A 15,055-nucleotide genomic window follows, 5' to 3' on the forward strand; every position below is an offset into this window, starting at 1 on the left:
TTGTAATCCTCTTTGTTTCCAGATGTATTCATGAAATGGTCTCCTCACAGTTACAATGTGCTTTTGAAATACAAGGACATTCACAACACTTAAAAAAAAAAAAAAGAGAGAGAATTTTAATAGTATATGAAACACACAAAAGTGGCTCACGTGTGTATTGTTTTGTCTTCTGGTTAGTACTGAACGGCCTGTTCGCCCCTGCTGGTAGATGTTGTAACTACACTTATAGGAACACAAAGCATCTTCCTTATTTGAAGGCCATTCACATAGAGGCTATGTGTAGTCTGATGAAATAAAAGTATTTTCTAGCAACAAATAACACTGTAATATTTCAATAGGCCTGTATTATATTTCAAGCTGCTATTAGAATAGCAGCTACAAATTAAAAATAATTGAAGATGGTTAAGTTGCATAGGCCTACAGCAATCATTTTAATGCACTATTTTTACACACATATATAAAAGGACAGGATGGATTTCTTCAAGTGATATGTGAGTGAAATTATCAGTATCTTGATGTGGACAAAAACACACACAAAACAAAACGCTAAACCCAGTCTAAGATGGTTGGCAGGTCTTGGTTTGTTTCCAGTCTGGCTAAGCTGGAGTTCAGCTGGTTGCAAAAATATAAATAATAATTGTTCAAAACCTCTCTAAAACCAGTCTGCTAAACCAGTTATGACCAGGACGGGCCTCATCTGATCCTCCACACTCCAGCAGTCGTGTTCAGCTCCATCAGTTACATTGGGGTCAGTGAGTGTTTGTTGTTCAATGAGATTCTGACAGACACAAGATGGCGCCACAACAGTGTCTGTATTAGGAGAAACATCTGAACTGTTTATCTTCACTACTGACAACATAATAGTTAATAGCAGACACAATCATTACATTACTGTAATTGTGCTAGGAGACGGGTCTGTGTTCCAGTGAGTCATTTGGAAGTTTTTTTAATTAATATGGAAAATATGTATATAAAGTGGTCTGGTAAAAGGTAAGGTAGGCAATTTTGGAGAGGCTAGCAATAGCTAGCTAGCTTTGAAAGCATATCTTCTAAAAGACCAGTATCATTATTGTGTTTATTGTGTTTGATTTTTGTTAATATTCACATTGCATGCATGGCCTCAAAAATTAAAAACTGAGAAACAACTGCACAAAATCATGATAAAATACTTGTGTTGGCATCAGCTATTTTTTTTTCAACACCACCACCTACACAAACAAATGCAAAGAATAGACTCATGGAAATCATCTTTTTATTATTATGTCTCCACTTCACTTTTAAGGTAAAAGAGGGCATGACCATTTTAAATTTAAATGTGCGAGTCTTTCAGTGTCAGACCAATACCAGTTCATTGAGCTGCTGGTAGGTCAGGCTGTTAAACCTGTGACCTTTGACCCCCTCACATGCAACATAATATTACACTGTTCTGACAATAGCTTTTCATGCTAGATGAGTCAAAATGTTTTGGTCTGTTTCCCAAGAGGAAGATTTTCCTAGTATCTTTTCTTAAAGATGGAACTTTAAATGTAAGTGTTCATACTTAGGATGGATTAATTGGTTTAATTGATTAATATATTCAGTAAGAGGATAATTTAGTTTTTACTGTGTTTTTCCTGCACAAATTTGGCCAGATTATGGTTTGAAGTGCAAACTCTCTCTCTGTGTAATCCTCCAGATTTCTGCTGTATCTGTGGTCAGATTCAGTCTGGTCTCTGAAGATTTGATTTGGTACATCAATCATTGAACATACAGTATGAACCAACAGATTTCACATGACATGATATATATATATATATATATATATATATATATATATATATATATATATATATATATATATATAAAACTGAACCGCTGTATCAGTATTGCACACTAGAGGACAGACATGATTCATGACGGATGACAGAAAGATCATATAGACCAGTGGTATAATATCAATATCTTAAACAAACATTTATTAATTTAACAAAGGATTTTATCCAAATGACGTACAATAAAGAATAAAACAAACAGAAGTAAATTTTACTTACAAAGCACAACACAATATGATATCATCCCACATTACTGTAAGTACTAAAGTTGAGTCAGTGCAAGTGCAAACAAACAAAAAACGATTCCAATACTATAGCACTAATGCTGTCAATTCAAAGTTCAGATAAAATCATCCAATCCAACAATATGCAGATGCTTATATAATAATAAAAAAGTTGTGCTACATTCATGAAAACTCGGATGATTTCAAAAACATAAAATGTTCCACTGTAATGTACTCATGTAAAACACTGCCATAAAACACTGCCATATTCCATAATTATTTACATATGACGGCTTTCATTCACTTGTACTTTATTTACTCCTTCACAACTTATTTTTCTGTGACTGTCTATATGTGACCCTGGATCACAAAACCAGTCTTAAGTAGCATGGGTATATTTGTGGCAATAGCCAACAAAACATTGTATGGGTCAAAATTATCGATTTTTCTTTTATGCCAAAAATCATCAGGATATTAAGTAAAGATCATGATCCATGAAGATATTTTGTAAATTTCCCACCTTAAATATATAAAAAAATTATTTTTGTGAGTGGATGCAGCACAATCGCCTATAGAAATGGACAACTTTAAAGGCGATTTTCTCAATATTTCGATTTTTCTGCACTCTCAGTTTCCAGATTTTCAAATTGTTGTATCTAGGCCAAATATTGTCATATCCTAACAAACCTAATATCAATGGAAAGATTATGTATTCAGCTTTCAGATGATGTATAAATCTCAATTAAAAAAAAAATACACATAAGACTGATTTTGTGGTCCAGGGTCACATATATAGTTCACACAAAAATGAACATTCAGTGATTTTCTCACTCTGATGTTGTTCTAAAACCATATTACATATATCATGTTTTTTCATGTGAAAAAAATTATTCATGTATTAAAATAGCTTGAATGTAATTACACCCTTGCTTCATTTAGTATATGCAGAATTATGAATATGCAAATTAGCCCCACCTCCACTCACTCACACCAGCTCAGTTTGCTGGATGTCATTTGACTCTACAGTGAATCTCACTTACAGAGATCCACTCGCTCAACTTTACTGTAGTAAACGCTCCACAATAGCAAGTGAAAATACTGGTTTAATTCAGTCATTTATGTTTAAACCAGAAACTGATTCAGAAGAAGAAGTGGAAGAGTGAATTATACATCATATACATAATTCACCCTCTATATTGCTAAATGTAGGGTTAGGGTTCAACAGACAAATATACCAGGATAACCTGCTAGATCCCGCCGGCACGTTGACCTGATTGCTTACAAGGTAGTTTAGTTTGTGACGTCAGAAAAAACAGTGATTTCAAACCGCATTTTTAAGACTGTCTTTTTACACTTATGAATTTGCACATGGTTTGTCTTTAAGCATTTTAAAAACACCACACAGACATATAAACAACATTAAAAGCTGATTTTCACCACAAGGGGGTCTTTAAAAAAAGAGTGAAAACATGCCATACAATAATCTCATGCGTCGCGTTGCATATTCCAAATGTTCTGAAGGTTTGACAAGAAACAAACCATTTTTCCTTTATAAAAACTGACATGTACCAAAGATATTATATAATGCAAGAGCATTTCCACTTACAATCCAACACGTTCTTACTCCCAACTCACGTATTGGCACCCTCCTTTTTACAACTTTTTAACAACAGCACAGGGGCATTTCTCACTTACAGTGGACAGATTCTAAAGGCTGATAAAAAAGACGGAGCTAAATTGATGATGATGTCAGAGTGATTGACATTGGTGTGTGTGTGTGTGTGTGTGTGTGTGTGTGTGTGTGTGTGTGTGTGTGTGTGTGTGTGTGTGTGTGCTCATCAAACTGAACTCGTCCCCTGCTGTACTCCATCAGGAATCTGTGTCATCACTATACTTGCTGATTCATTCAGTCCGTTTCCAGTGGAATCTGAGAAACAGAGACAATTATGGAAATTAAAAAGAGAGATCTCAGACGTCAGAAGCAATGTAAACACTTTTCCATTAAATTACCAATTACCAGGTTCTGTATTATTTGGGTACTTTTCATGTGCATTTGTAAGAAAAGAACATATGTGATGCGATCTGGGAAAACCCGTCGGATGTCGCGCTGGGCCGTTTTCAGTAAATTCCAAAATAGTTTGAATGTCAGTTTTTTTGTCAAATTTTTTTTTCCATTAAATTATTATTCTATAACATCTTTTCTCTTATCTCTGAAAATATCTTGGCAAAATTCCCTTGTTTAGTGCAGAAAAACAGCGATTTATAGTGTCAAGCTGAAAATACTCTCTTTCTCTAATGCATTATATGCGACCATTAACGCCCGGCAGAGGTGAAAAAAAACAAAACAATCGCCGTATACACCTGTCCGTCTCGTAACACTACAAAGATAGTTTACCTTTAAAATAAACCACATACATGTACAGTGAATGTGTATAGTGCGCATTTCGCGCCAATCCTGTTTAAACTATAACGTCACGCAGTTTCATAACAATCGCGAGATGGACGCGTCTCAACGGTGACAGTTATTTAAACCTGTTTTTCTCAAAATTCCGTTCCAGAAAATCATAGAGATCGGCCGACTTCAGATAAACATAACTTCTGCTACCAACAAGCTATGATAAAAATAAAAACAGATTTGGAAAGGGCTTGATACCAGCATCCATATGATATCAAAACCTGTAATAGGTAAAATTTCACCATGTGGTGGGTTTTCCCAGATCGCATCACATATATTATATTTGTGAACTCACATACCTTCCAGAACATGCAAACTTAAAGACCTGTAGACCTGTAAACAAAGACCTGTTATTGACTACCCCCTGTAGTCAATAATTGTATCCCTCAAAACTCATCTTTGATCATCAAAATAACATCTTTAAATGTTTTTTCCTTGAAAAAAAAAAATTCATGCCTTAAAATAGCTTGAATGTAACTCTACACCCTTGACCCATTTAATATATCACCCATGAATATGCAAATGAGCCCCGCCTCCACTCACTCACTCACACCATCCTCTCATTGACGTGACCAGGTAGTTTGTGACGTCAGAAACACCAGCGATTTCAAACTGCGTTTGCCTTCTAAATATCAGCATCTTTAGAAACCCTTTGAACAACTTTAGTGGAGAAAGGTATATAGTTCATCATAACATCATAATATACATCATATACCCGCTATCTACCCAATTTTTTATATTAACAGAAAAATATACCAGGACAACCTTGCTTCTCTTGAGACTCCCCAGCTAGTTCGCCGTTAATGATTTGCTAAACCCCGCCGGCACGTTGACGTGATTGGTTACAAGGTAGTTTGTGACGTCAGAAACACCAGCGATTTCAAACATGTTTTTGAGAACATCGAACAACGTCTTTGGTTCACTGCAGTTTTAAGAAGAAAATACTCAGCAATGGTGTTGACTTATGAATTTGAACATGGTTAGTCTTAAAGTATATTAAAAACACCAAATATACATATAAACATAATTAAAAGCTTGATTATCACCACAGGGGGTCTTTAAAGTTAAAGAGATTCAGCGCACACAACATATTCTCACCTGCTTTAAACTCTTTTGGTTCGTTTCCAGGAGCTTTTCTCTGATCCTGTTTTAACAGCAATCACAGACTTATTAGATAATGCACAGTAAATTCTTTAGACATTATGGTCACATCAAAAACTAAAAAAAAACATGCTTTGTATGTGTGGCAAGTGGCAAATTCTTTCAATTTACTGGAATTAGAGAAATGCGTTAGTCGTGCACTTGATCTACTTCATTACCGCTCGTCTCCTCGCTCACTCTCTCATTGCAGACTTTACTTTATCATGCCTCCCTGGCTACAGTATGAAATCAGTCCAAACCCATAAGACATTTAATGGTCTCTGAATCATAATATTCTCTCAGAATTTTTTTCCATCCATTGAAATTCTACTTTGACTTTCATTATTTAGAAAAGCATTCAACCCTAGTAAACTAAATATGAACCTTCTTTCATGTTCCTCAAAAGATAAAGCCATACATCGACATGAGGGTGAGCATATTATGTATTATTTTGCAATGAAACAACTGAAGCCACTTTTTAACCAAGGATCAGGGTATCACATTGGAAGAGTTGATTTACTCACCACTGACAGTAACACTGAATTCCCAGCAAATGTTCTTTCCACTGCAGATGTTTAGATGATAAACTCCAGTGTCGCTGGTTCTGGTGTCTTTGATGGTGAGAGATCCAGTTTGATGGTGCAGCTCCAGTCTGCCTCTGAATCTCACATCAGCACCGTATGAAGTCTTACTGATGTCTCCATTCATTCCGGTTTTGAGAATTTTATCTTCAAATCTCCACTCCACTTTCTCATCTCTTTCTACCTTAAAATCAGTGATTAAAACTAAACATTCTCCCGCCATCACTGACACTGTCTTGGGACCGGACTCACCTGGAGAACAAACAGAGAAAGTTACTCAGATTAAACTGATATTACACTGTCAGACAGTAACCGATGCAACTGAGGTCTCATGTCTACATTTACTGTAGTATTAATGCATCTTTATACATATTAAATGTGATGTTATAAAGGCATCATGGGATTTCTAAAATTATATTGGCTTAATTAGTCCAAATTGGACCCCAATTTGAAAACATGTTCCTTCAATTTTGGATAAAAAAAATAGACACACCAATAATGAAATTAGAAATAAATTTTTTTTTTGTTATAACTAGAGCTATAACTAACAATTATTTTGATAACCGATTCATTTTTTGATTTTGATAACCAGTTGATTATTTCTACGATTAAACGGGTAAAATGTTTGATTTACTTTCTTTATTTTAATTAAAAATATGTTATTCCACACCCTGCCCAAGGTTGTCCTGTAAACAATGTGCAAATCGTATGCTCTGATAACAAATACAGTGACTCGCTGTCAGGACGAAACTTTATGCAAAATGGAAATGCTTTTTGCATTAAACAACACACAAATCTGTCAAAATTCCTGATGGGAAAATACTGCATTATTAGCGAAGACCTCATCTATATTAGCAAATGAAACGGAAAGACTCACAACACTTGAAAACTCTGAATTTCCTGTATGACGTCCTCTTGCTGCTGATGATCTGTAGATTATAAGGTCCAGATGTGATGTTACTGATGGTCAGAGATCCAGTGTTCTTGTTCAGCCTCAGTTTGTCTCTGAATCTCTCGTCTGCATCAGCATATGTCGTCTCTCCAGTCTCTCCGATCAGTTGAGCGATGAGATTGTCTTGATCTCCAAACATCCACAGGATCAGTTCATCTCTCTGTACTTCAGTATCAGGGTTTAGAGTCACATTCTTTTCCTCCTTCCCTAAAATCATCCTCGCTTCAAAAATTGCAACAAAAGATCATTCAGATGCCAATTTATCAGTTTGACAAAGACATTTTTTCTTCATCTTCAGCTTCATTACACAGAAACTTCATATTACTGTTTCAGTTTGCTGAATCATGCAACATTTAGCTTTATTTAATCAGTCTGGATCTAAATGTAAGCTGTAGGAAATAGCAAACAGAACATTTCAATATATACTTCAGTGGGAGATTTTTAATCTTCTTCAATCAGATTTCTAACAACTGAAATGATCTAAAGACTGTAGTCTGTACATTAAAGGGCTTGTTCACCCCAAAATCAATATTTTGTCATTTAATCACCCTCATATCATTCATCATTAAAACACAAATGAAGATATTCTGGAAACCATTTACAATAAGGTTACATCTGTTAACTTTACTTAAAGGTCCCGTTCTACGTGATCCCATGTTTCAAACTTTAGTTAGTGTGTAATGTTGTTGTTAGAGTATAAATAATATCTGTAAAATTATAAAGCTCAAAATTCAATGCCAAGCGAGATATTTTATTTAACAGAAGTTGACTACAAAAAACGGCTCGATTGGACTACACCCCTCTACTTCCGTCATTAGTGACATCACTAGAACCGTGTTTTGACTAACCTCCGCACACAGGAACACAGGCGTATTGATGGCGAAATGTCAACAGATGGTTGATGTTTATCTATAATCGGATACCGCAAAAGTTTAATTCGAAGTTAGTTTGCTCTGTCCATTTCACCACGGACTGTTTTTCTAACCTGGGATAATATCAAGCAGGCTTCTCTCAGCGTTTCATACTGACGAAGGGGACAATTTCAACTATATTCCAGCAAGCGGTAAGTACAAGTAGTGATTTAATATGGAAGTAGCGATCAACTTCACATCGTTTCTCTTAGTAGGATGAAAATAATCTAACTTAAACTGTGATTAATATACAGAAAGCGATCAAAGAACAATCCCTTTCCAATCGTCCAAGCTGTCAATCACACAGCGCGAGTTTATATGGACACTTGCCAACACTCGTTATGAAATCAATGACGATGTTACACTGCACAACGAAGCTCTTACTGTATTTATATGCCTCATGTTTGCATTGGTGAAATCATTAGTGAGTGCAGAAACTGCGTTGCAATGATAAGATCTTTTTTTCACGCGATCAACAGGCTGTCATCTGCTCAATGCTCGTCACTGCAATTTTTTATGTGATTGAAAGAGATCTAAATACTTAAAAAACTTCTCACGATTCGTTAATCCCGATAGCTGTAATAGTAAAAACGTATAATAGCTGTAATAGTAAAAGTTTTCCAGATAGTTCCACATGTAATGCCAGATATTTCATATGCAAGCATTTCAGCCAATCACAGCAGAGGGTGTTTACACTGAAGTCTCACAGCAGACACGCCCCTTCAAACAGAGTGTTCAAACCAGGGAATGAAATCAGGCTAGGAAATATGCCTTTTATTTCTAAATTATAACAATTTTTGATCTAAAAAACATACTAACATTATAAGGGCACCCCTGTAAACATGATAAAATAATAAAAATAATCCATGGAATGGGACCTTTAATATAAGAACTAACATGAACTAACAATGAGCAATTAATATGTTACAGAATGTATTAAGCAAGGGCGTAGGTTTGGCCTCAGCTTTGGTGGGGACATCCCCCTCCCCCTCCCCCTGGAATGAGTTTTCTATATGTAATTAAATAATGAACAAATGAATAAAATACACACGTATCATAGTATGCATTCAACACAACAAAGCCATTATTATTATCTATTATTATTATTATTATTATCCATGATTACAGTATTCCATTAATACTAAAATTGTATCTACTATTCTATATCAAATTCTATTGATATATTCTATTCTTAAATATTAAATTCTTAGGCTACACTCACAAATACATTACATAAATAGAATGTAGAAACGAAAAATGTCTCAGATCCACTGTTTATGTTGACTGCAAGATTCTAAGTTAAGGTCAGCTAATTAACATTCAGTGACTTGCTAACGAAGCATTCTATCATGATAGCGTGACTTCTATGAGTCTATCAGTGCTGCACAGCCTAATCAATACTCTTAACCTTAGTTGAAAGATTGCTGCTGCTAGGTTTAACTGTAACAACATGGTAACACATACTATCACCAATCAATACTATTTTCCACAGTAGAATCTGCATTTGAAAGCCTGGTCAGTCACTACTACTGCTAGTTTATTTGTGTGGCTAGTTATTTTGCCTACTTACACTCTGCTAAGCTTTATGAAAAAGCTTCGTATGTCCCCTTTCTTCTTCTTGGGTGGCATAGCTGATCTATCTACAAAGTACAAAAAGTGGCAAAAAACGGAATATTAAAATGTTTTACTCTGGCCTTTGTATGTGGCAGAGAGACAGCCCTGGTAACTTACCGTCGGCGTCGTCGACGCGCGCGCGCACACACACACACACACACACACACACACACACACACACACACACACACCACCCGCTCGCTGCCAGTGCAAGCACAAAAGTAGTCCCGGCCCGCGCGTGTAGCCTGTCAGATACACCGCCGCCAATCAAATTACGGCGTTCTCTTACGAGAGGTCTCTCGTACTGCGTAAGATATCTTACGCTAGGGGAAAATCCTTTTCCGCGAGATATTGAAGCCAAAAATTATCCTTAATTTTGTAATAATGCAAAACGCGTTGCAGCAGCAATGCAGACATAGGCGAGACAGCTCGCGCGCCTATTGGCTGCTCTGCGGCAACTGCAGCAGCCTATCGAGCGAGGCCTGGCGTGACGTCAGACCCAATCAGGGCACTTCGCGCCCGCTGCGTCACGTCCCGCCGAAATGGGCGTGGTCTAGGCCTATAAATATCGCTCGCAGGCAGCTATTATCTGATTTTTCATCCTTCAAGCGAAGCACACGCATCGCTGGAGCTGGATAAGAAGCCGCGCCGTCTGAAAGAGAGCACCTTCAGCGGGACGAGTCACTGAAGTCGCTGGCCGCGCCGCCTTCCTTGCCTTCCTGCTGCGCTTTCCGGCATTATATCCTTTCTCTGCTACTGTGTTTATGTATGTGTGTGTGCTCGCCGCCGCGACACACACTCCCATTGCACTAAAAGAGCTGGGCGTCTTTTTCAAGACGCCCCTTTTCCTGATCACGCAGCTCTCGCACTCGCTGACGGCGACTGCCCTCACTGCGAGTTAGGTACTGCCTATGGTGACTCTGAGGACTCACCTGGCATCCTTCTCCGAGACTGCTCCTCCGCCCCCCCCCCCCCCCCAACCCGCAAAGCTTGCCGGTTCGCCCGCTCGCCTTGCCTGCTTGGGGGACGATACCTGTTCTCCCTCTGTTCGAGCCGCGCACACCGCGCCGCTCACAGAGGATGTCAGGAGCGGGCGGTCACGGGGCTAGCTTTCTCTCTCCCTCTGTTCAAGCCGCGCAAACTGCGCCGCTCACAAGGGAGGCTGGAAGCGGACGGTCGGGGTTAGTTTTTCTTTACGTTATAAGAAAGCTACCCTGCCTTCTGCGCCCCATTCATGCGTCACTCACCGGCGAAAGGAGAAAGGTGTGTTTTTAGTCCCTCTGAGGATGGACTGACCTTCAATTTCTCATACATATTCCCAGTTCCCTGATCATGCGACTGGAAATATCAATATTGCAGCAGGCGAGCCTGTTTTAATACAAGCGCGCCTGCAAGCATACGCCGAAGAAAGCATGTGACGCTCTTATATGCTCGTGCATCCGAAAACCTTTGCGTTCCCCCCCTGTGGCTCAGTGGTGGAATCATTGGTTTTTCTCACGAGAGACCGGAGTTCGAATCCCGGTCTAGCGGCAGTTAAAATTATGCCGCCAATCCTTCGCTCTGTCAGTTCCCTGAAAAGCGACTGCAGACGTGCATTTTGCAGCCAACGAGCGCGTTGCACAACCCGCTCGCCTGCACCCAAACACCGTTTCTATGGTTTCCGTGCGTCACTGGCGAAAGGAGAAAAGAGCGTTTTCTGGTCCCCCCGCGGACGGACCGACCTCCTCTTTCTCGTACATTTCTCATTCCCCTCTGAAGTTCGGGCGACTGGAAATGTCAGTATTGCAGTGAGCAAGCCTGTTGTAATACACGCATGCCTGCAAACAAACGCCAGCACGTTGACGCTCTCTTATGCCGTCAATGCTCGCTCTGTCAGTTCCCTGAAAAGGTGACTGCAGATGTGTATTTTGCAGCCAACGAGCGCGTTGTACAACCCGCTCGCCTGCACCCAAACACCGTTTCTATGGTGTTCTGTGCGTCACTGGCGTAAGGAAAAAAGGGAGTTTTTCTGGTCCCGCTGCGGACGGACCAACCTCCTTTTTCCTATACATTTCCCATTCCCCTCTGGAATTCAGGCGACTGGAAATGTCAATATTGCAGTGAACAAGCCTGTTGTAATGCACGCAGGCCTGCAATAAACGCCAGCATGTTGACGCTCTCTGTTTCTATGGCAACTTCTCGCTCGTTCAGTTCCAGTAAATGTGACTGTTCCAGTGTATCCTGCAGTAAACAAGTCGGTTCTGTCACCCGCTTGCCTGCACACAAACGCCGTTTTTACGGCTACCCAGATAAATCCCATAAGTGTGAATTTTTTCTGGTGTCCCGGCCACGGCCGATGGTGCTTTATGTGTAAGAAGAATGCCCACTGCCCAGTGCCCATCTCTACACACAAGCACAGCCCGTCACACAGGGCTCGCGCACATGAATCGGCTCAGACCGATTGCGCTTCAAACATGGTGAATGTGCCCACTAACACCACGTTATGCATGTCTCACGGTTTCTGTAAAAACGAAACCAACGTGCACTCGCTTCACGCAAGCGAACGATGCTTTCGGTGTGATAAATGTGCCCGCTGTCCCGCGCCCACATCCACACATAGACATGACAGTTCCCACGGGAACCGCCCAGCCCTCCCCCTCGCGGTTAACCACCGCAGAGGAGTCGAGCGCGGGCAATCTGCCCGCTGTCATCAGCGCGCCCCATGCCTCAAATGTCACGAGCGACACGCTTGTGTTACAGCACACCGAAGCTTCTCCATCGCTGAGCGAGCGGAGCGCGCTTTGTATTCGACCCCTAGCTATCCATGCAGACGCATTGGCAAAGCTACCCGGGGTTTTCGAAGTGGGTGCTGAACATTATAGAAAGAGGCTATTCGCTGCAGTTTCGCCGACGCCCTCGCCGCAATGTGGCGCGCGTCGAGACCACGGTAAAAACAGAAGTAGCACATCTACTTCGAGCCGAAGTGACGAAACTATTGAGCAAAGGGGCCATAGAACCTCTCTCTCAAGATCAGAGCGAGGGAGGGCTATACAGCAGATACTTCCTGGTACCGAAAAAAGACGGGGGTCTCAGACCCATACTAGATCTAAGGCAACTGAACAAAGTGCTTGTGAAGCGACAGTTCAGGATGCTCACGACCAGGCAAATCCTTGTGCAGATTCGCCAAGGAGATTGGTTTGTGTCAATAGATCTGAAAGACGCGTATTTTCAAATACAGATAGCGTCACGTCACAGGCGATATTTGAGATTCGCCTTCGAGGGCCAGGCATATCAGTACACAGTCCTGCCGTTCGGTTTGTCCCTAGCACCCCGTACATTTACGAAGTGCATGGATGCGGCGCTCGCACCCCTCAGAATGAGAGGCATGCGAGTGCTGAACTATTTGGACGATTGGCTGATTCTAGCGCAATCTCGCGCAGTGCTCATAGAACACACGACCATTTTACTCGATCACCTCGAGGATTTGGGTCTGAGTGTCAATTGGGCGAAGAGCTCCCTGTCACCCAGTCAGAAAATATCTTTCCTGGGCACAGAACTGGACTCACTATCCATGATAGCGCGACTATCACCACAGCGCGCGGTAGACATTCGACGCACAGCGAACTCTTTTCGCTGCGGCGCGTCTGTCCCGCTCAAGAGATTTCAGAAGATGCTAGGTCTCATGGCCTCAGCATCGTCAGTGCTCCAGCTGGGTCTGCTCCGCATGCGCCCGCTGCAGTTTTGGCTGAAAGCGCGAGTCCCACGCGAAGCGTGGGCACCCGGTTTGCTTCGCCTCAGGGTCAATCAGAAATGCGTTACAGCTCTGAAACCCTGGAAAGCGAACGACTGGTACCAATCAGGTGTAAGCCTGGGGACTTCCTCGAGGGTGAAAGTGGTGTCCACGGACGCGTCCACCTCGGGATGGGGAGCGCTGCTCGAGGGCAGACCGTTCTTCGGCCAGTGGTCAGAACGGGAGAAGCTCCTGCACATAAACTGCCTCGAAATGCTGGCAGTAGACAACGCGCTGACGCGTTTTTGTCCCCAAATAAAAGGTCACCACGTCTTGGTCCGTTCGGACAACATGTCTGTGGTGTCCTACATAAATCGCCAGGGCGGCATCAGATCCGAGAAACTGTACAGGCTGGCAGAACGCCTCCTGGTATGGGCTCAGTGCAACCTGCGCTCGCTCAGAGCAGCGCACGTGCCAGGGATCATGAATATAGGACCAGACAGACTGTCCAGGAACAATGTTCCGGCAGGCGAATGGTCTCTACACCCACAGACAGTCCAACTGCTGTGGAAGAAATTCGGCAGAGCGGAAGTGGACCTGTTTGCGTCTCAAGAAAACGCTCACTGTCAAGAATTTTTCTCCAAGAGCAGGAGCGCGCTGGCCCATGTGTGGCCCCGCCGCCCGCTCTATGCTTTTCCCCCCGTCTCTCTCCTGCCTCAGGTGATAGAACGGTTCAGGGAAGAAGGATGCTCAGTACTGCTGGTAGCGCCGTTCTGGAAAAACCAACCTTGGTTCCCAGCCGTGATGCAGTTAGCAAGTACTGCCCCGTGGCCAGTACCAGTGAGGAGAGATCTCCTCTCACAGGCCCGCGGCTCGATCTGGCATCCTCACCCGGAACTATGGTCCCTTCATGTCTGGGCCATCAACGGGTACATGTTGGACTCCCTAAAGGAGTATTAAACACGATCACGCAGGCTAGAGCTCCGTCTACAAGACGACTCTATTCTTCGAAATGGTCAGTGTTTTCGGGCTGGTGCACAGCCCGTGGTGTGTCACCCACAAACTGTGATGTGACGGAGGTGCTTTCCTTCCTACAAGAGCTGTTGGATGGGGGCAGGGCCCCCTCCACGCTCAAAGTTTATGTGGCGGCTATAGCAGCGTTCTCAGAAACAACGCTTGGTCAGTCAATAGGAAGGAACGATTTAGTCATCCGCTTCCTTAGAGGAGCTAAGAGACTGAATCCTCCCAGACCTCCCTCAGTCCCCGTATGGGACCTTTCTACGGTTCTGGAAGCCATGAAAGGTGCGCCATTTGAGCCTTTACAGTCAATCGATTTGAAACACCTGTCTTTCAAAACGGTGTTTTTGCTGGCTCTCGCTTCAGTGAAGCGCATAGGGGATCTGCACGCGCTCTCTGTGAGCGCGGCGTGCATGGAGTTTGGGCCCAATGACTCAAAAGTTATACTCAAACCTAAGCACGGTTATGTTCCAAAATCCCTCAACACACCGTTTAGGGCGCAGATTATCTCTCTGTCAGCCCTACCGGTCCCTGATGAGGAAAGAGACGCGAGCCTCCTTTGCCCAGTCAGGGCATTACGAGCTTATGTGTCTCGCTCGTCTGTTTTCAGACAGACGGAACAGCTCTTTGTTTCGTTTAGC

The 15,055-nt window shown here is 41.9% G+C and overlaps 1 protein-coding gene across 1 annotated transcript in view; it reads right to left on the reverse strand.

The window, feature by feature from the left end:
* Positions 1–1,929: 1,929 nt before the first annotated feature.
* LOC309475952 (immunoglobulin superfamily member 10-like) overlaps positions 1,930–15,055 on the reverse strand; it is a 192,274-nt gene continuing 179,148 nt past the window's right edge. The window contains exons 19-22 of the mRNA XM_082138969.1: positions 7,089–7,385; positions 6,155–6,463; positions 5,589–5,634; positions 1,930–3,962 (exon numbers count right to left, since the gene is read on the reverse strand). Coding sequence (XP_081995095.1) covers positions 5,594–5,634; positions 6,155–6,463; positions 7,089–7,385 — 647 coding nt within the window. The 3' untranslated portion in view covers positions 1,930–3,962; positions 5,589–5,593. The remainder of the gene's footprint in view (positions 3,963–5,588; positions 5,635–6,154; positions 6,464–7,088; positions 7,386–15,055) is intronic.

Source organism: Leuciscus leuciscus (genome assembly GCF_965113295.1).
Source record: "Leuciscus leuciscus genome assembly, chromosome: 15".
Taxonomy (NCBI): domain Eukaryota; kingdom Metazoa; phylum Chordata; class Actinopteri; order Cypriniformes; family Leuciscidae; genus Leuciscus; species Leuciscus leuciscus.